This window comes from Cyrtonyx montezumae, unplaced genomic scaffold (assembly GCF_038088225.1).
Source record: "Cyrtonyx montezumae isolate F1298 unplaced genomic scaffold, pur_monq_1.0 scaffold_19, whole genome shotgun sequence".
Classification (NCBI taxonomy): Eukaryota; Metazoa; Chordata; class Aves; order Galliformes; family Odontophoridae; genus Cyrtonyx; species Cyrtonyx montezumae.
Genome location: NW_027071925.1, coordinates 4,875,434 through 4,895,881, shown reverse-complemented (window position 1 = coordinate 4,895,881; position 20,448 = coordinate 4,875,434). Strand labels below are relative to the sequence as shown.

At 56.7% G+C, this 20,448-nt stretch overlaps 1 protein-coding gene across 6 annotated transcripts in view; it reads right to left on the bottom strand.

Annotated features, from left to right (window-relative positions):
- Window positions 1-2,488: 2,488 nt before the first annotated feature.
- The window catches only part of BAIAP2 (BAR/IMD domain containing adaptor protein 2), a 28,782-nt gene continuing 10,822 nt past the window's right edge, over window positions 2,489-20,448 (bottom strand). Inside the window, exons 4-15 of one of the 6 annotated variants that reach the window (XM_065735345.1) lie at window positions 19,410-19,471; window positions 19,040-19,111; window positions 18,752-18,889; window positions 11,967-12,119; window positions 9,946-10,173; window positions 9,133-9,328; window positions 8,409-8,610; window positions 8,247-8,315; window positions 7,582-7,744; window positions 7,253-7,351; window positions 6,385-6,419; window positions 2,489-2,716 (exon numbers count right to left, since the gene is read on the bottom strand). In XM_065735345.1, the coding sequence (XP_065591417.1) occupies window positions 2,647-2,716; window positions 6,385-6,419; window positions 7,253-7,351; window positions 7,582-7,744; window positions 8,247-8,315; window positions 8,409-8,610; window positions 9,133-9,328; window positions 9,946-10,173; window positions 11,967-12,119; window positions 18,752-18,889; window positions 19,040-19,111; window positions 19,410-19,471 (1,487 nt within the window). In that variant the 3' untranslated portion in view covers window positions 2,489-2,646. Of the gene's footprint in view, window positions 2,717-2,767; window positions 2,905-4,271; window positions 4,321-5,478; window positions 5,964-6,384; window positions 6,420-7,252; window positions 7,352-7,581; window positions 7,745-8,246; window positions 8,316-8,408; window positions 8,611-9,132; window positions 9,329-9,945; window positions 10,174-11,966; window positions 12,120-18,751; window positions 18,890-19,039; window positions 19,112-19,409; window positions 19,472-20,448 lie in introns of those variants that run through there. The other 5 variants (XM_065735342.1, XM_065735343.1, XM_065735347.1 and 2 more) reach the window with 5 other exon arrangements.

The following is a 20,448-nucleotide window of genomic DNA, read 5'->3' as shown; positions in this document are numbered from 1 at the left end:
ACCTATTTTTGTATTTAAAGAAAAGGAAGAAAAAAAAATACTAAACCCACACACACAAAAAAAAACCCCTAAAATAACCCCACAAAACACCAGAACTCGCCGTTGACAGGACTCACGTTGCCACAGTTTTAAGTTATTGTTGCCAAAGAGATGTAAAGAGTTTATGGAGGCATTGGGGGTGGGAGTGTGTGTGTGGGGGGGGTGGGGGTCTCGTGGTTTCTTTGTTCTGTTTTTTTTTTCTGTTGTTTTTGCTGTATTATTATTTTTAAAGTCGTTTAAGGCTTAGGATAATTGTGCAATTCCAGCTCCCAGGAGGCTGTGGGATTAAGCGGAGCCTATGGGAAGCTTGAGATCAGGGCTGTGTCCTCGGGGGCTGATAGACCAAATCCTGAGGTGAGGAATGCCCCCCCACCCACCACCACAGCCCCGTGTCCTGCAGCCCGGGCTGGCTCCCGGGGGGGGCCCGGGGCACACGCACACACATATGCACAACCGTGGGGCTGCGTGCCCGTGGGATGGGGCTGCTGCTGGGAGTTGTGGGACTGTTCTTTGGCTCCCATTGCCCCCCACCCCCCGCCAGCCTGCAGCTGGGGCCATGGCAGTTTAGGAGGAAACTGGTGGAGGGGTGCAACCCTCTCAAAGTGAGGTGGGGTGGGGGGGGCTGTGCCTCCCCACTGCACACCCCACACCTTCCTGACATACTGAGCCCAACTCCTGCTTGATTGAGGTGTTTGATTTCAGCTCCCCCCCCCTCCCCCCCTCTCAGGCGCTTTGCATTGCAGCGGGGACCCCCAACCCCCCCATCCCTGCAGGGGCTGCTGGACCCCCCCCTCCCCACCCCAGCCCGGGTTTGGTCTATGGCAGTGGCAGCTGCCTCTGGAGGGCAGCACGAGAGCACAGCTGCGGCCGTCGGATATGATGATGATTTCTTTCTTTTTTTTTTTTTTTTTTTAATAGAAGAGCTCCTCTGACATTGTATATTTTATCGATACGGGTCATTACTGCTGTAATTTTTTATCAGTGCTGATTTCCATACAGCTCCCAGCATGTGTGTCAGACATCATCAGGCCGATAATAAAGTTTTTAAAATATGGTACGCCGTTTCGTGCCCACGTCACTCCCTGGCACAGCTGTGGCTGCTCTGATTTGGGACCAGTGCTGCATGAGAGAGCTCTGCTCCCATCGCTGCCAAAGGAAAACAAGGGGTGCCCGCTGGTGGGGAGGTAAATTTTATTGCTCATAAATTATTTCTTTTTCTTTTCTCTCATTAAAAAAACAAAACAAAACAAAACAAAAAAAAAACTATTTCAGGTTACATCTTGCAGGTGGCCACCGAGGCAGGAGGTGCAGTGAAGCCCCAGGGTCAGCAGCCCCTCTTGTGGGGCTGGAAGAGGACGACATAGGGCTGGTGACAAGGCACACCCCATCCTGACACCCCTACCCTGGCTGTAAGCCCCCAGCCCTGCTGATGGCTCTGAGATGCAGTGGAGCCTTCCCCTGCCCCCCAGCCCCTGCTGCCCCATGGAGGCACAGCACAGTGGCTGTCAGCACATGGCACAGGGGTTGGCACCGCATGGTGAGACCTGGGGTTGGCACAGCTGCCACCATCCTCAGGGCACAGGACATTGGGCGCAGCCCCTGCACTGCATTTCGAGGTGCTGATGGGATGGGCACGCTAAAGTGGGTGGCTTCCTATGTGTGATGGAGCAGTGCTGGAGGACAGCACGTGGAGGTGGGCTGGGGGGGATGCTGAGGGTCACTGAGCTGCTCCAGCCCGTCAGAGGAAGCAGCAATGTGTGCAGGGGCAAACTGTGCCTCGGGGGCAGGCAGCATCACTTTGGCCATGGCTGGTCCTGCAGGGCACCTTCACAAGCCATGGGAGCGGGCATGGCCTCGCCAGCAGCTGATTCTAACCCCACCAGCAGTGACCAATGTGGGTAGCTCTGTGCCGCCTGGGTTAAACCTACAGTCACAGCAACCCGAGCTCTGCATTCAAGCAATTCAAAAAGTGCAACATGACGAATACAATGGGAAAAGCAGAACCTCGTGGCACTGCTCCCAGCTGTGCCCTGCTGGTGCCAGCTGCATTGCGCAGCAAAGAGGCAGATCCTGCTCGGAAAACCCCTTCCCCTTTAGCAGGGCTGGGCAGGGGGAGGGGGTGTGAGTATATGTGCGTATATATTTCAATCTCATGCAGCCCTAAGAATAGTGGAAGAGAAGCAGCAAAGCAGGAGGACTCTGGGGCTGAGCCTGGGAACGGCACACGGCCATGGAGCCCTCCACTCCTCGAGTATTTCTTAGTGTATATCCTACAGCAGTACCGTAACACCCCACTATGTACACAGCCATGGCACTGCAGCAGCCCTGGGAGCAGAGTCCAGCCCCGACCCAGGGCTGCAGCACTGGCAGCAGCAGCTCCTTTGCTTGGGGTGGGGGGGGGGGGAGGGCAACTGGGGCCCTCCTGCCATCTGCTCCCCCCCCACCACCGTGAGGAGCAAGCTGGATCTAGAGAACAGAGGAAAACAGGGCACTAGCTTCAGCCTTTGGCTTTTCAAAGCAGCAGGATTAAATAAACTCTGCCTAAAAAGGCAGCTCTGGGAGGCAGCCACGCGCCGGGCGGCGAGGCGGTGGCAGTGCCACGTGGCATCAGCTGATGAGCGGCGCCGAGCGGTCGTTCGTCACAGTCGGTTTCAGCTGGACGTTGGCAAAGGGGTTTCTGCAGGGAGAGAGGAGGGCAGAATTTAGCAGAGGGTCCACAGGTGTGGGGCGAAGGGACGACGTTATGGTGAGACCCCACCAGCTCCGGGGATGAAGCTCCGATGGCCGCAGCACAGCTGTGAGTGCAAGGAATGGTCCACGTGGAGTTTTCTCCTACCTTGCTATCCAGCAGGCCTAAAGTGAGCTCTTCCAAAGGGGAAAAAATAAGGGCGGGTGTGAAGAAGCTGCTCTGGCATCTCCCATGGGGAGAGTCCTGAGGTCAGCCACAGGAGCGAGTGCACAATGCATGGCTCCCTGCACCCGCTGCCAAGGGACGTGCTGGGACAAGAGCAGAGTGCACTGCTCTGTGCCAAGCCATGTGGAAGCAGCAAAACATCCAAGAAATGGAAAGCAGGGAGAGCACGGGCTCCTACGGCATGCCCAGTGCTGTCCTGCAGCCGCTCACGCTCGCAGAGCCTTTCCCCTGGCAGGCAGATTGCTGCACACAGCATCTGCCAGCACGCTGGCACGCATGCACCCTGCACAGCCCCTGGCACCACCTCCTGTGTGCACACAGCCCCCGCCCTGCTGGCAGCCCCCAGCCCTCCCCAGCAGCTGCACGACCCCTCACCTTCGTGCTATGGCATCTGCATGCAGTTGTGGCACCCTCCTGGGGTCCCGTGCCCATTCCTGTGGCTGGCACAGCCCAAGAGCAAATCATTAGCACGGATGTGGGGCAACTGTCATTAGGAGCAGCCACACTGTCAGCTGTGCTATCAGCTGCCTCCACGCACAGCAGCACCCACAGCACCAGCAGTGGGGTGGGTGTGGGGGGTTGGAGTCCACCAGGTGCTGCCCCTCACCATACCTCACCTTTGAAAGCGTGTTTTTCCTTTCCTCAAAAGATAAATGGCTTTATGCTTAAAAATAGGGTAATTAATTTCCCACCTAATTAATGCAGATCCTTAGATCAGTTTTCCCCCTAGGATGCCAAAATAGGTTCTTGAGACTGAAAGAAAAGGTGGCTTTGATGAGTCACTGGGGGCTATTATTTAACTGTTTTGGTTCTGCCAGGGAAGAGCCACTGGGATGGGAACCCACAGCTCTGCACCACAGCAGAAACAGCACAGGGCGCACAGAGCTCCATCCCAAGCTGGGTTAGGGGCAGGCAGCTCCAAGACACAGCCCCGGAGCTGGCCGGGGGTTGGCACCAATGTCTACAAGCAAGAAAAGCTGCTCAAGAAACATCATTAGTGAGCACACGTTGGCTCTGCCCCCAGGGACAGCTCTGCAGGGTCCAGGTGCCACCGGTGACCTACAACTAAAGGGGTTGGTTATGGGGGCAGAGCAGGGTGGGCAGCAGCAGGGGGTGAGAAGCTGGGACCCCACCGCAGAAGCGCAACATCAGCAGTGCCCGCAGCACAGCAGTGATGTGTGGAGCTGAGCAGCAGGGCTGGGTGCAGGGATCCACCACCAGGATGGGGACAAGCAGTGAGCCAGGGCTCGCACAGCACCGTCTGCCCAGCATCAGCGCCCGGCACAGAGAGGGGCACGCGGAGAGACCGTCAACTTACTAACTATGGGCAGGGGGCATCTCAAAACCTGGCCACTTCAACATCGGGGCTGCAAGGGAAAGAGAAGGCAGGTTGGAGGACAGCGGCATGCCTTGATGGGAACAAACGGCGGCGGTTAACAAGAACGGGGCGGACGCGGCTCTGGGTGGAGGAAGGGGGAGGCAAAAAGAAAGGCAAATAAAAGAAAGAGGAGAGGTGGGACTGAGTGGTGAGTCTGGCAGCACACCCTGAGAGGAGGGGAAGGAGGCACGGGGCTGTGAGTGGAGCCAACCTGCGGGGAGGAGAGGTCAGAATAGGAAGGGGGGGGGGGGCTGCTTCCTTCCCAGCCCCCCCAGACCACTGCAGCCCCCACAGTCTCGCTGGGAGCCGGGCAGCCCAGGGGCATGCAGTGCTGAAGGGAGCAGAGTTGTGGCACAGAGCAGAGTTAAACAGCTTTAACCCTTTATCACTGCAAAGCTGTTTCAACAGGAACCAGTCCAAGCTGCACACTGAGCGCGGGCACGTGGCCCTGATGGGATGGGTATGGCCCTGGGCATGGAGGGATGGAGAATGGCAATGACAAAAACCAAAAAAGGCACAGCAATGCGGGCGGTGATGGCAGCGCACAGCACGGCAGCCGAAAAAGACACCGAGGCCCAGCTCAATGCAATAAATAAAACTTTTATTCAACCAATAACTCGATACAGGGCACGGTTCTCTCTGGTTGTTTTTTTTTTTTTTTTTTTTTTTTTTAGAAAAAAAAAAAAAAGGATTTCAGCACTTTACAGTCTCCATAGAAGTTCTGCTAGGGCCGTCGTCTCCCCTCTACCTTCAGTCATTCAACGTGACATACCCCGGGTTAAAAATCTATAGCAAAATCGGGACATCACCGCAGGAGGGACTCATCACTGCCTGCTCAAAGTGTATAAAACAAAACCTGGCCCGTGTGGCTGCGTGGTTGGCCAGCCATGTCCTAGAAACGGGCACGTGAGAGGTCTTAAAAATCACATCCGAAAAAAAGAAGCGTGGCCAGCTCCGCAGTGCTGGGACGCGCCGTGCCCAGCCCAGCACGAAGGTGAGGTAACAATACCTTGCTACAAAAAATAGATATATATATCTATAAAACAACAAGGAGGGACCTGCAGGGCCGCCCTTGAGCCCATTCCGGTGCCAGGAGCTCGGCCCCATCCACTTCACCCCATAGTCAGGTGGAAGTGGATTTGGGGTGCGGGGCCCACGCCGCCCCACAGTCCAGCGGGTGCTCAGTAACAGTACGTACACCAGGCCATGCATATTGGGTCCGTCCTGGGGCATTCCTGCCCGTGTCCACGGCTCGTGTAAAGCCCCAGAGGAGGGATAGTGCATCTCTAACATTCACAAAGTAGTACAAAAAAAAAAAAAAATAACCGGGTCCCACTAAAAGTGTAAACTGCATCCAGGCTGCTTCAAAGCGAGCACAGACCGAGCGGCAGTTTCTGCTCTGAAAAGGCGTCAGAAACAAGGGCACTGTGAACACCAGGGAGGGGTGGAGAAGCACCATGGTTTCCTTGAAGATCACGAGAGAGTTTAAAATCCGAAAGTGGAGAAAGAGAAGAAGGAGGGGGGAGGAAAAAAAAAAAAAAAGGAGGAGAGAGAAGCAGAGTGCTCTTCTGAGCAGCACAGTGCTGCTGAGCCCTGTGTCCTCACACCGTTGATACCAGACTGCTGCTGCCGCTGTGGAACAAAGCAGAGGAGGCTGCCCTAGTGCTGCATGGCTCATCACCCCTGTGTTTATCCCAAGGACCGAACGCACCCCGTGCATGGCTCTGAGCAGGGACAGGGACCCCCCACACCCGGGGATGGGTCTGCTGTAGGGGGAAAAGGGAGGGGGGGCATCCCAAGAGCTCAGCTGTGGAGACATGGGGCTCCTCGGAGAGGCACTGACCCCATGGGGTGTGAGGTCAGGTGCAGCTGGGGCTGGCCCTTGGACCTGCCCTCTGTGAGAGGCACAGGGTCCCAATGTGCTCTAAGATCTCTATATGACCAAAGCCCAGGCCACAAGGCACAGCCCCTCCCCCCCTGGGGACACAGCTTCACCCAGAGCATAAACTCACAACTCGCTTTTACTCAAGGTGATGGGAAGGTGAAGGCTTACCTGCTCACAGACCTCGACCCGTAGTCATCAAGACCCTACAGGAGGAGGAGAGAAAGCACAGTGAGACATGGGCTGTGCCCCTTCTGTAGCAACTGGAGGGTCACAAGGACTGACCAAAGTGCATCGGCACCCAGGGATGCTTGGGCAAGAGCCGATGCATTTGGAGATGGAAAGGAGAGGATGGAGATGGCTTCAGTAGGATTCAGACAGCGGGGGTAGAGCTGTACCATTCTCTTAGGAACAGACTTGGTCTGGATAACGGGAAGCAAGAGTCAAGCCTGGCTTGCTCTGCCCAGCTCCAGACTTTTGAGATGTGAGACACTTGGAAAGGGGTCAGAAGCCTGAGGTACACCAGTGAAATGCTCTGTGGAAGGGGTTTGTGCTGCATTAACTCCCACCAGAAACCGCATAGGGTTTGGGGTCATTTTCTCCTTCAGCTCTCAATGGTGGTTTGCAGGGCTGCACTGGAAGTGGGGTCCCAGTGTCCCCACAGCTCCCAGCATTCCAGGGACAGCCACCGGTGTCCAGCAGCACCTGTGTCCCTGCAGCCACCACAGCCAAGAGAAAACGCTCCCTGCGAGCAGCTCATTTCTGGTGGGAAGCTGCCATGGAGTCGGCAAGTGCTGTCCATTGGGGGCTCACAGTGCCACTTTGTGCCATGGCCCCTCGTGCCCTGCCCGTTGCACCCAGGAGAGCCAAGCTGCACTCCTCATCCTCTTCTCTCCCACTGCTTCCCCCTCTTCCCTGTCCCTCTCTCTGCTGGGATAGCTGTTCAGATGGGGCCAGGGCTGGGCCAGGCATGAGGACGGCCATACAAAGCCAGGCAGCTGCAGGTCCCAATGGCAACATTGCGTGCGCTCGGACTTACAGCTGTCGACCTAGAGTAAGGCTTGTAGTGGGCGGGTGGTGGTTGGCAGAGGCCACTGGAATAGTCTTTAATTGCACAACCATAGGGCATAAGGTAGTCCTATAAACAATGAACACACCCTGTTGGAGAGGAGCTCCCCGGCGCTGGCACGTGGTTTGCACCACGCAGACACCAAGAACACACTGCAACGCATTTCTGCTTTAAAAACACACGTAGGACTCTGCCAAAGCAGAGACCAAAGTTCTGCAGCTTGCTCGAGCATCTCCCGTTTCAAAACATCCCCCAGAGTTCAGCAAAGCCCCACCAGTGGCCATGGCACCCCAGCTCACCTGGGAGAAGGCGGGCACGGCCACGCTGTACGGCCTCTGCTTGAAGGTGTTGATGTTCTGCGATGGGAAGGCTTGTGAGGACATGCCATAGTCGGGCGGTGGGATGGCGATGTCGTCTTTGTCGAGCAGGTTGCCCGTGCTGCTGCTCTTCCCCTGTTGCAGGCTGGGTGGAGACAGCGGGACCATCATCAGCAGCAGACACCACACAGCACCAGGGAGAAGGGCAAGATGCACAGTGCCCTCCCCAGAGCATCCCTCCTGCAGCGTCTTCTGTCCCCATCCACATCCAACACCTCCATCCCCACCACCCCAGACGAGACTGGGACCAGTTGAGCTCCATAATGCCCCAGGGGGCATGGAGCTGCAGCACAGGTGTCACCAGCACCAAATGCTGCTCCCCACTGCACCAAAGGACATTCTTTGGTGCCCCAACCAAAAAGGACATTGCTTGGCATTCGTGCACACCGTCCCACAGGGACTTCACAAAGGGCTGAGTAGTACCAAGTCCGTTCTGCTCCATGCCTGGTGTTATCCCCAGAGCCACATCTCTTGTTAAGGGAAAGCAGCAAGTCCCCATCCCAAGGCAGCAACCCTGCTCATGGGGGAAGCACAGGGTCCCCTCACCCTGCAAAGCCCCCAGATGTGCCGACACACGGTGCTCCTACCTCGCATGCACCCGCTCGCTGCCATCATTGTCAAGGACACGTGTGTAGGAGAAAGGAAACCAGCCCCTCCTGCAAGATGAAGGCAGGGCATCAGCTGATGGGTACTGATGGAGGAGACAGAAAAGGCTGAACGGAGCCAGCCCTGAGGGCAGCAGCACTCACAGTTTTGTTTTCTCGCTCTCTCCATAGTGCCACCCGTCCCTGGCCTCCGGCACCAGCAGTGTGATGAGGTCTCCCTCCTTGAAGCTCAGGAGGGTGCTGTTATCCCCAGCAGCATGAGAGAAAATGGCCTGCACCCTCGTCCTGCCGTTCCTCTCGAGCCCTGCAGCCATGGAGCTGGAGCGTGGCAGCGTCTTGTTTTCAGCTGGCAGGAGACAACAAGGGCCCAGTCCTTCACCTCGTCAGCACCCAGGACTCCAGCTCCTGTATTCAGTCCCAATAAAGCCCTTGTGCCTGCTTCACCCCTCTACACCTCTGTGTGCAGCACCCGCTGTCCTGCAGCATCCTCAGTGCCTACCTTCAGCTTTGGCACCCAAGTGTCCTACAGTGTCTTGGAGCCTTACAGTGCTTATTAAGTGCTCCAGTTGACTCTTTCCCACATATCCTCCTCTCCTCTCCTGCCACGCTGGAGGGTTTCACCCCAATCCCACTGCATGGAGCACAGCACCCTTATCGTTCAGCACTGTGCAGCTGCACTGCAGCCCAGGCAGGATGCAGCCCCCGTTCTCAGTGCCACCCAACAGCCACAAAGGAGCAGCCTCCCAGCATGTCCTCCTTCCCATCCCTCAGCATTTTCCTCCTGGAAACCCCATAGCGTGGGCTCAGAAATTGGCTCTGCTCATTTCCTAACACCATCTCTGGCAGTGTGGGTACCAGGAAGCCTCACCTGAGGCGTAGCTGTTTTTCGGGGTCACGTTTTTGCGAACGGGAAGCGTGTTCGAGTAAGAGTCGCTCAGCTGCTTCTGAGGCTGGGGAGGAGATAAAGATTTGGGCTGTGCTGGCTTCACCTCAGACCAGTGGTTGTAATCGTCACTGTCTGGGCCTGAGACTCCGTTCACCACCGGCATGGCCTCCTGCATGCGCTACGGAGAGAGGAGGGGAGGGAAGGGAAGATGGGGACGGCTCCATTAGGGCATCTAGTGAGCTCTGGGGATGGGCACGCAGTGCCTGTGGGGTTCAGCTTCCTCCTGACACACTGCTGCAAGCTGCCTTGCACCCACCAAACTGCTTCTGAGTTCTACTGCTCAGTTTGCACCCCCGGCACGAGGCAGGAGACCCTTTTCTAAGGGTGCTTCTATCACGCGAGGTTGCTCCATGCATCTTTGCAACATGCCTTGTCCCCAGCTTTGGGCAGGAGACCTTTTACTGAGAGCAATTCCATCACTTTCACAGGGTGCCTCAGCCCCCAGCACTGGGCAGGAAACTCTTCCCTAAGGGCGATCCCATCATGCAAGGTTCCTCCATGCACCTTTGTGGGTTGCCTTGGTCCCACTTAGCCAGTGCCAGCCCCAAGGCCAGGTGGGTGTAATCCCCCTCTGCCCACCGCCCACCTGAGCCCCCCAGAGCCCTGGGCTGCCAGACCCCACACACCCACATGTGACAAAGGCAACTTGCTGAGGACAACAGTGATGCTGACCTGGGCTCATACCTCCAGCTTTGCTCAGAAGGGCAGGGCAACTTCCACCACTGGGATACTTACTCCGACAAAAGGTGCCAGCTCCGGGGGAACAGGGAGAGGTTTGGCACCAGGAATGGGGTCAGAGATGATGAGGTTGGACTTGGATGTAGACAGAGGGCTGGGCATGATGGTGCCATTGCTGCTGGCAGCCATCTGCTGCATCAGCTGGATGGCACGGTCCGGGATCTTGTTGGGATCGGAGCACGACTGCTGCCACAGCGGGAGTTTCTGTGTCAGCATCTCCTTCCCCTGTAAGGAGGGAATGCAGCATGAGGGCACGGGGACAGGCAGCACCCAGCTCCGTGGAGGCTCTAGCATGAAAGGGCCACACATGGACACAGCACAACTGATGGACTCCTCTGTGCGTGGCACAACCTGGGGACACACTGCTTCCAGGCTCTGCTAGCAGCAAGGAGTGGTGGAGACTAAAAAGAGGGAAGGGAAAGGGAACACCTCTTGCAGCCCCATTCCTGGCACGTAACTCATGCAGACTGCAGGGATGCACCACTCCCCCCACAGTAAAACCACCATAAAGTTGCAGGTCAGGATTCTCAGGGACACTCCAACGTCACAAGCTGCAGTGAGCGCAGCGGGGGCACGTTAATGTGACAAATGCCTGTGACACCTACACTGCACATGGAGATGGGAGGATCACACTCGTGCTGTGCACTGTGACACAGGCTCCGAGGGATGAGCTTCTGTTTGGGGCTTCTTGACCCCAGCAGTCTTTGCCACCCACAGCCAGCATGCTGCTCCCAGCTGCTGCAAGGAGACAGAGCTGACCTCAGCCAGCTAACACAGCCATGGCTCCTGACAGCATCCCATCACACGGCCCCATGGGAGCAGATATCCCAACCCCCCCTCCTCACTCCAGATCACTCCTCAGCCAAACACAGTGCTCAGCCCCAACCACGCGCACACATAGCACACCCAGAGCAGAGCCAACCTGCAGGAGGTGGCATTATGCTACTGCAGGTGCTCTCATGGGAACACAACTCAAGGCACACACCAATAAAACCCTCCCCAACCTAGCACAGAAGCTCCCGAAGGTTTCCTACCACCCACCACTCACCTCATCACTCATCAGCAGCCACTGTGGCCATGCACAGTACTTGCAGCCCATGCACAGGGCCAGGTGCCCACGTTGCACCACCACCCACCAGCCCCTCTCTCTGAAAAACTGCAGCAAGGGCAGGAGCATCATGCCACGGCCACAGCTGGGCCGCAGGAGCCACCACCCATCCTGGGGTGTGGAGGGGAGGGATTTTTCCCCTTGGAAGCAAGCATATGTCAGCAATTGATTCAGCCCCGTAGCGCAGCACGAGGATGGAGCTGACTAAGCCCAACTCTTCCCATTGCTCCCTGGTGCCAAGCATGGCAGTGACAGATGGGTGCCACGAGAGCCAGGGGGTGGTGGGGAACACGAGGCTGCTGGGAGCTGTGTGCACACCGCCTGCCTACGAGCTCTGCTCCAGCCCTGCACAGCCCAGGGGATGGCCCCCAGCCCCTGCAAGCAGGGGATGCAGGCTCGGAAGCTGACGGGCTGGAGCGGATGGTATTGGGTTAGGTTCCTTCCTTTACTATGGACAAGGAGTGATGTGGGTGGAAAGGAGCAGGAACTCTGCTCTAATCAGAGCAAGAACATGTCCACTTTGCCTTTCTTCTGCATTTATGAGTCAGGAGAAGCCGATGCATGAGCACCTGAAGGAGCCCCTGAACCACGCTGACCAGGCACGTGGTGGACACAACACATGCAGGTGAATTCAGCCACCATCTCCCCTGTGCAGATGAAACTGCATCAGGAGAAGGCAGATAGCAAAAGGACACCCACTGGAGTGACTGTACCCCAAATCCCTCCTGGCCAAGAGCCACCTGTGGGAGCCTACAGCATGCCTTCCTACAGCACCACTGCACCCCTGCCCTCCCAGCACCTGCTGCTCCCAACTGCAGGGCTCTGCACAACCCACAGCTTGCACCATCTCAGCCTGCTCCCCACTGCTGCTGCTGGGAGCCCCCCAGGCACGTGGCAGCCCCCAGCTCACCTTGGCATGGTAAGTGATCGCACTCTTGGCCACGGCACATTGCTTCTCCACCAGGAAGCAGAAGCGTCGTCTCTCCTCGGTCAGAGCTGTCTTATAGCCATCAGAGACGTAGTTCTCCAGCTCTCCTTGCTTGTTGCTGATGGCCTCGATGTACTGGAGGGGAAGGAGGAGCAGAGAGGTGACCGTGATGCCCGCTGTGCCCCGCAAGCACCCACACCTGTTAGCAGGGGACACGCTCATGGGTGGGATTAGTGGCAGAGCCAGCTCAGGGCATGCCCACATGGGGCTCCTCAGCACAGGACACATACACACGTGCCTGCACGTCCCCTCCAACCCACCCGTATTCATCAGAACCCCCCCACGCAGAGCTGCTGACTCAGCGCGCGGGCTGAGCTGTACTGTACAGCCGCCCTCTCACCAAACGGGCACTGGAGGCTGTCCGGGCCCTCCCCCACCCCCACTGCTGGCAGCAGCCCCCACTCATCTCCTGCATCCCTGGGACAGCAATGCAAGCACAACACGTGGGGCTGGGGCAGCTCTGCCAGGTGTCACAGCCCTGCATATTGTGATGGGGTGCACAGCCCACGGGAGTGTGCACAAAGCATTCCCCCCCCCCAGCACTGGGTTTTCTGCTGCAAGCAGCCATTCCTCGATGCCGGCCTCAGCAGGGCCCCGCCAGCACCGGGCAGGGATGCTGCAGACACAGCAGAAGGAGGCTGTGCTGCTGGCACGGATCCTGCTCCACCTACATGGCTTCTGCCAGCTTGGCTGTGCCCGTGAGCGCTCTGCCAGCAGGAGCGGGGCACGTTTGGTGCGGAGCAGAAAACAGCACATGGAGCAGAGCCATGCGGTGCAAGAGCGGCACAGAGCTTCAGAGCAGCACTGTGACCACATCCAACAGCGCACACGAGATGTCCCCACCTCCTAAAGCAGCTCCTTCCTCCTCCCCTGCCCTCGCTTTGTCCCCAGCTCCTCTGTGAGGAGCAACCAGCACCTACAGCCATGAGGAGCACTGCACAGCCCCAACACCAGGACTCATTCCGCACCACACAGGGACACATTTCTGCCACCAGCTCCTTCCAGGGCAGTGGCACCAGAAAGCTGTGAGCCCAGGCACTGCTGAACCTGCTCCAGGAGCCTCCTTGAGACAGAAACTGAACTGGAATTTCAGGGCCCAAAGCAGCTTTGCTGCTTTCTTAACGTTAAATGGTTATTTTTAGCATGCTACAGTATTTATTAGCAGACACACAAAATGGAGCAAACCTCAACAAAGCAGTGAGAATAAGTGATGTCCCAGACATCAAAGAGGGCTCAGAGCAGAGCAGGAGTCCCCACCACCCCACGCAGCTCACCAACAAGAGGGGGCCCTGCAGGAGGAGGCCGGCACCTGGCTGCTGTAGGGCAGCCCCACAGCAACAACAGGGCTGAAGGATGGGTAAATACCCCACCTGCAGCCACAAGCATTCACCCCTCGGAGAAATTTCTTTCTCCCAGATCAGAAAACCTAGACATAGGAACTGCACTGCTGCAGGTCTTTGCACATCCCCCAAGTGAAGCTGCAGGGAGAGCTGGACCGAGGACATGGAGGTGGGCACAGCCTGGGGGTGGCACAGGCAGAGCAGGAGCAGCAGCTCCTGCGTGGGCACAAGGCAGAAGCACACAGAGCACAATGATGCTCCCCCATCTCCACCGGTGCCAGCCCAGGGGACAGAGCCCAGAGGTGTGTACCTGGCAGCAGGGATGCTCCTGCCCAGGGATTCCAGGAGGAACCTGAGACAGCAGGGATGCAGCATCAGACACAGAGCTCAGCTCCTTCAACTCAGCAGTTTGCTATATGAAACGGGCTGTCAGGGTGGGGAGGAGTGCTGGCAGCCAGGCAGGTAAGCTTCTCCCAGCAGTGGGAGACTTCCAGTTTTAATCACGACTGCAATGTGCAAAGCCCCATTTACATCCCTGATTCCAATCTTGCTTTGCAGCTACGCATTTAATTACTCCGCTAACGAAGGGCTTGCCTTAGCGGCTGCAGCCAGTTAGAACACGTCCGTTTGCAAGCAGAGAGCTTGTGCTCTAGATTCAGTGTTCTCACTGCTCTGTGCAGAGATGAGCACTGCTTTCTACACAGGATTACACCACAAAACGTTGGGCACTGCCTCACCATCCACCTCCCATATGGGGTCACTCCAATGGCAGCGGTACCAACGTGCTGTGTCCCACCGGGGGTGACACCTGTGCTGCACAACCTGGCCCCCATGGGCACCATCACCACGATATCCCGATGGACAGAGCTTTGAATTCTCATTTTAATCATCATCTAAACCAAAATCTCATCTCACAGGGGAAAGCCAACCCCCCACACTCCATGGTGGCACCCACCTGGCCAGCGCCCGCAGTGCCCGAGCCCAGCACAGGCACCTCCAACAACTCCAGGAAGCTTTTCTGGGTTTCTAGGTTGGAGAAGCCTCAGATAACCCCCCCTCCCCCCACTCCTGAGCGCATCACCTCGCTGCCACCGGAGCAGCTGACCCAATTAGCACAGCAGTGTGCGGTGGGGCTGGAGCCTGTCCCAGAGTGCTTGAGGGTAGCAGACCCGACGGGAGCAGCACTGCGGGGTGGGGTGGGGACACCCAGAGCCCCGTGATGGCAGCTCCCCTGTGCCCAGCCTAGGGATGTGGAGCAGGGCAAGGGACCATCCAGCAGCACTGGGGATGCTCCATTCAGAAAGCTTCTCTGAATTGCCCCAGAGCAGCCAGCTAGCACGCGTGGAGCAGCGGCATCAGCACTGAACTTCACCCACGTCCTTTAACAACGCAGGTGCATTGAAAAAAAGAATCAGTTCAAACCATTCTACCCAAGAACACAAGAACTAGTTAAGGATGTAAGCCAAGGGCAATGCTAATCACCACGGCACTGAGCTCCGCTGCACAAATCACTGTGACAGATCCTTATCAGCAATTGGGTGCATCCGCCAGCACAGCAAAATGGGCTGAGAGGAGGAGGACCCGTGCAGACAAGAGGGGACCAAATGCAGGGAGCACTCTGCATGTCACCAGAGGGCCATCACGGGCACAGCCACAAACTTGAGCTGGATGCAGAGCAGGGAGGGGACTGCGTCTCTGTGCCATCCCCAAAACAGAGTTCCTGTCCAGGTTGAGGTGAGGTGGAACTGGCAGCACCAGGCAGTGGGAGATGAGGCTGAGGAAGCTGGAGCTCCGGACTGATGGGGAGGATGCACTGCACGGAAAGAGTGACCACTGTGAGGAGAGGGGATCTATTTAGGGAACCACAAGGGAGAATAATTAGAAAGTAATGGGATAAAATAAGGAAGAAGCTAGGCTGATTAACTAAGAAAGAGCTTCTAAGCTGACAAATAGTCTGAAGGAAGAGCAGCTCCAAGGCTATAGCACAGCACAGGATCAGAGGTGAGACCAGCAGCCCTAGGGATGCTCAGCCCCTCAGCTCTCAGGAAAGGGTCTCCTCATCTCCAGAAGCCACTCCACGCATGGGAGTTATACTCCTTGCCTTGGGATTTACGCTGAACTTTCCACCTCTGTAGCAGGTTCTGGGAACCAGCCCTGGCAAGGGGTACACTCTACATCCAACCCCAGAGGAGCCAGTCCCTGAGCCACATCCCAAAGCCTCCACATCCTTCCATGGAGCACAACAAGAAGCAGCCCACCTCAGCAAGCGGGCACCTGGCATAACCCACCCCCCACTCATCTCTGGTCCCCCCAGGTGAGCCGCGCCCAGCAGGTCCTGCTGCTGGAGCCCAACAGCCCCCTGCCCCCCACCATTGAAACACACTGCCTTCCTCCTTACACCGCCATCTCACATCTGCTCTGCAGGGCAGTGCCTCATCCTTTTACTATTCCTGTACACTTTATGTAACACCACGTACACAGCTCTGTGCAGGAACACGCTCCTGCAGCACAGTGCTTCCTGCCACGCAGAATGCCTGCTCAACCTGGGGACAGCTCAGAGCAACCACTCCAAGTTGGGACCCAGAGCTGAGATGGGCTGAGCTCTGCCTTCCAGAAGGGCCACGGGGCATCTCAGCCAGAGAAAGAGAGGCTGTAGGCTTCATTTCTTTATCAAAATCAATACACTCGGTTGAGCTTATCTGCAGCAGCTGCTGTGGGAGTTGCAGGAACAGCCCCAGGAAGCAGCACTCAGGCAGCAGGGATGGATGTGACAGCCCAGCACCAGGCTTTGATACTGCATGTGGACACAGCACCACCGGGCTCAAAGCACGAGGACACTGGGGGTGAGGCATCTGCAGCCCCACAGCTTTTACATAATCCCTCCCCGTTTGACTTTCACATAAGCCCTCATAACCTGGTTGTGCACATTCCCCATCAGCCCGTGCTTCTTGACCCATCGCTAAAATTACTTCTCCCGGTGGGAGTAGAAAATGAGGTTTCAATTACCAAAGTTTCTAAAAACCCCCAGGCTATTTGGCTCAGCAGTGTTTAATGCTTACACTGCTCCCACAGGAGCATGTGGGGACAGCAATGGGGACCGGCCCTGCACTGACCACAGCCACCTCTCTTGGCCTCGTGGAGACATCCTGCTGCTCACAGCACTGATGGACAGCTTGAGCCCACACTGCTGCTGGCTCATTCAGTCCAAGTCCAGAACCCTAAAACCTCAGCAACCTCAGAACAGACTGAGGCAACCCCAAAATGACAGGTGTGCAACACCCACCCTTATTTCTGCCTTACACGTGGGGGAACCCACACTGAAGGGTCACAGGGGAGACAACCCTGGGCTGTCCCAGCAGGCTCTGACCAAACCGGTGCTGTGGGATGAACTGCGGTCTCCCTGCCAGCAGGGAGGAGGCAGACAGGAGCAATTTCCCTCCTGCAGCATTAAGCCCAGAGATGATGACAGAGCACCGGATTCCTGGCTGCTGAGTGCTACAGTAACTTAAGTGGATGAGTCTTCAAAGAAAGAGTACGATTTTATTGCTTTATTGAATGGGAAGAGTTATGTCGGCACCGGGGTGCATCTGCCAACAGCAGATTTCCCATGACACAACCAAACCATCACCCCAACTGCAACACATCCTCACTGCCCAGAGGAAGGCTTTATGGAGTGAGAGCCCCCGATGCAGCACGAGCAGCTCCTCCAGCACTGAGGGAGGATTCTGATCTGAGACTGGGGAACAAAGCCAGCAGTTGAGCAGTTTCATTGCTCTTTAAGCTTAAAAGCCATCATAAGGCTTCTTTTTTTTTTGCAGAGATAAGCACTTCCTAAATACTTACTGCTGAAAGATTAAGGGAATGAAAAGCCTGATCCTGTTTTTCTCTTTGCCCACAGATGATGTGCCATTGGAGCTACCCTTATTGCTGCTGCTTCGTGGTGGGGGCATCAAAGCATCGCTGCTCCTCCTGCCTGCAGTGGGTTCCTTTCTCAAGTACACAGTGAGAACCCCAGCAACACAGCAGCCCTGGGGACCCTGCAGGAGCCAGGTGGCCCCAGCAGCACTGCCCATCTGCACCAGCAGCTCCTGCAGCTGAAGGGACCCCTCTCCAGTCCAGTGGCTGATGCCACACTCTTCCTCATGCAGAGCTGCCTCACTGCTCAACAGGTCCGTTCTCAGCAGAGATCAGGAGCAACAGATTGCAGAGACACCAGCACTCTGAAGTGCTTTCAGCTGCTCAGCTTTCAGGGAAGTGCCAGCCTGCACGTGGGACACCTCAGTCACACTGCAGCAACACCTCCTGAAGATGCTCCAATTAACCGTGCACAAGCAGCTCAGTACAGACACAGGAGCTGGGAGGCTGCAAACAAAATGAGCTCAGCTCAGAGCACTTCAGCTCAGCACAGGGGCTGCACTCAGCCTGGATGGCTGCTGAAAAGCTGTTTTCTCCTTTGGTGATTATCCTGATTCACGCTACCAAGAGAGAACAACCATTCTCCCAGATTTGAGTGCAATTAAGAATGTCACTTCCCCAGCTATCAGCTGGTTATTTACTGCATTCCTGTGCACAGCCCCAGCGGTGCTTAGATCACCTTTGGCAGGGATGATATGTGGCTGTGCTATCAAAATCTGGTCCCAACATAACATCTATTCTCTTACAGACAGCAGCACTTGATTTCCAGCTTTGGGGTTAAGTTTCCCCTTTCCCCGATGAGGACAGTGCTGTGCTGCAGCAGCTCTACAGAGACACAGCAACCCCTTGTTAAAGCCATGCTCAGACAGCTCTGAGAACAACTCAAATCGAAACCCATGGACTGATCTGTGCCACAGGTGCATCACAGCACTGCACTGCAGCCCCTCTCCACGCCCTGGGATGCACCCAGGGATGCTCAGCAGCCCCACTCCTCAGCCTGCCAGCAGCCAAAGCTGTACAAAGGGGCTCTGAGCCCCCTGCCCCGAGTGGTGCAGGCACAGCCCCATCAGCACAGAGCAGCCCACGCCGCAGTCACGCAGCCGTGATTCACTGGCAGCCTCCTCCCGCACGCGCTCGCCACAGGGCGGGCTGGGGGAAGGGCCGCCCGTCAGAAGGCACCGAAAATATTGAAGCAAAACACCATCCAGAGGGAGATGGATCTGGCACAACAGAAACTAATGATCTTTTCGGGTTCATTCATTAAGGAGGAGGGACAAAAAACAAAACAAAACCCAACCAACACAGCCAGCTGTGGTGGATCCAGCAGGGTTAGTCACCAGCACTTGGGCATGGCCACATCCCAGTGTCACCACGGCTGCTCCTACAGCCCCAGCACACAGCTGGGAGGGTGATGGGCACAGGGGTGCTGCTCTCCCCCTGCCCCATGCCTACCTGCAGCTCCTTATCTGAGTACTTCTGGGGGTTTTTGCTTCCTTGGCTCTTCTTCCGCAGCTTCTTCAGCTCAGCCTGGCACTTGTCGAGGGAGTCACCCTTGTTCCTTTGCTCCGTTTGATATTTCTTCAGTGCAGCCTGGGAGTGAGAAAGGGAGGCTCAGAGCAGCCCAAGGGGGAGATGGGGAACCCTCAACCCCGAGAGCGAATGGGTTGGGAGACCACATTCCAAACAGTGACACATCTGATGGCCCAGGGACATGGCCAGGGGCTGAACGGGGACACTTACGCTCAGGTAGCGTGAGTCCAGCTCCACCTTCTGCTCCAGCTGCGTCAGGAGCTCGTTGTGGAAGGACTTCAGCTGCAGGAAGAGAGAAAACAAGCTCTGAGCTCTGCCACCTGGAGCACTGCCCGGAGTCCCTGTGATGGGTACCAGGGTGCACAGACCCAACACCAGGAGGGCAGCGGGGCTGGGGCTGAGCAGGTGAAGGGGATGCTGCCAGCAGCTTGGCTTCAGTATGAGCAAACCCCAGGCATCAGCTGGCCTATGTGGGGCTGGGTGCCCTGGCAGAGCCCGTGGCAACTCCAGAGATCAGATCTGAGGGCTCAGGGGGTTCTCTCTGCCCAGGCTGAGTACCACAGCACCAACATGTGCTCACCATTTCCTCCAGCTGGTTCTGGATCTGCCTGTGGACTTCAGCCATCTGGAAGAGCACGTCTCCTGGAACGAGAAGGTAAAGGGAGGGGACTTCAAGCACGGAGCTGGGAGCACTCCGACAGCAGGGAGGGGTCTGTTCAGCTTTGGTGGCTGAGCCAGAGTGTGCACAGGGCCACGAGCACACCACAGGCAGAGGAAGGGCTGTCCCAGCAGAGGGATCCCAGCTCCGCTTCCACTCTTCCTTCAATTCTTCTTTCCCAATAACAAGACCTTCAAGTCTCGTTCCCACTTGGCTTTCCCCAGACAGGAAGGGCCATATCCTGCCCCAAAGCCCCACCACAGCCAGAGCTGCTCTGCAGGAGCTGTGCTGGCCTCAGACCCATGGCACCATCAGCCCCAGCCTGCACAGGGGTCACCCTGCTCCCACGGGATCAGGCACACATCAAGCAGTTAGGAACGCTCTGGCCCAACGTGCTTTAGCTCACAGCTGAAGCAATTCGTACTTTGCACCCGCACAGCATGTCTCAAAACTCTGCAAACATTAAAACCTGACCCCTTTGTTCTGGGCAGGCGCCAGCCCCCGTGCTTTGAAAGGGGGAAAATCTCAAAGGGCTGAAGGCGCTGGGACAGGCACAGGGTGGCACAGGGAAGGGAACAGAGCAGCAGTGCACTAAGCAAGGTGACAAGCCAGCCCTGCTCCCACACCAGGGAACTGAGAGTCTGGCTCTCCGCAGCCATTAGCTTTTATGGCTGCCTTGCAAGGTGCTGAGTAAAGCAAAGCTGAGCAGCCCACGGTGCTGAGGCAGAGCTGGAGCAGCCGTAGTAGTTCCCACATGGGCACTGAATAGCTCCACGCATGAATGGGAAAGCCTGGGCCAAAGGTTACCCTGACATGGCTGCAGGAAATTGCTCTCCGGTTGGGCTGCGACTGCTCAATCATAGGAAGTGCACAATTCCCACTACCAGGATAGCAAGAACTGTGATGTAATGCTGCAACTGGGCTGCGATTCCTTTCTCTTCAAGAGTATATCAGCACAAGG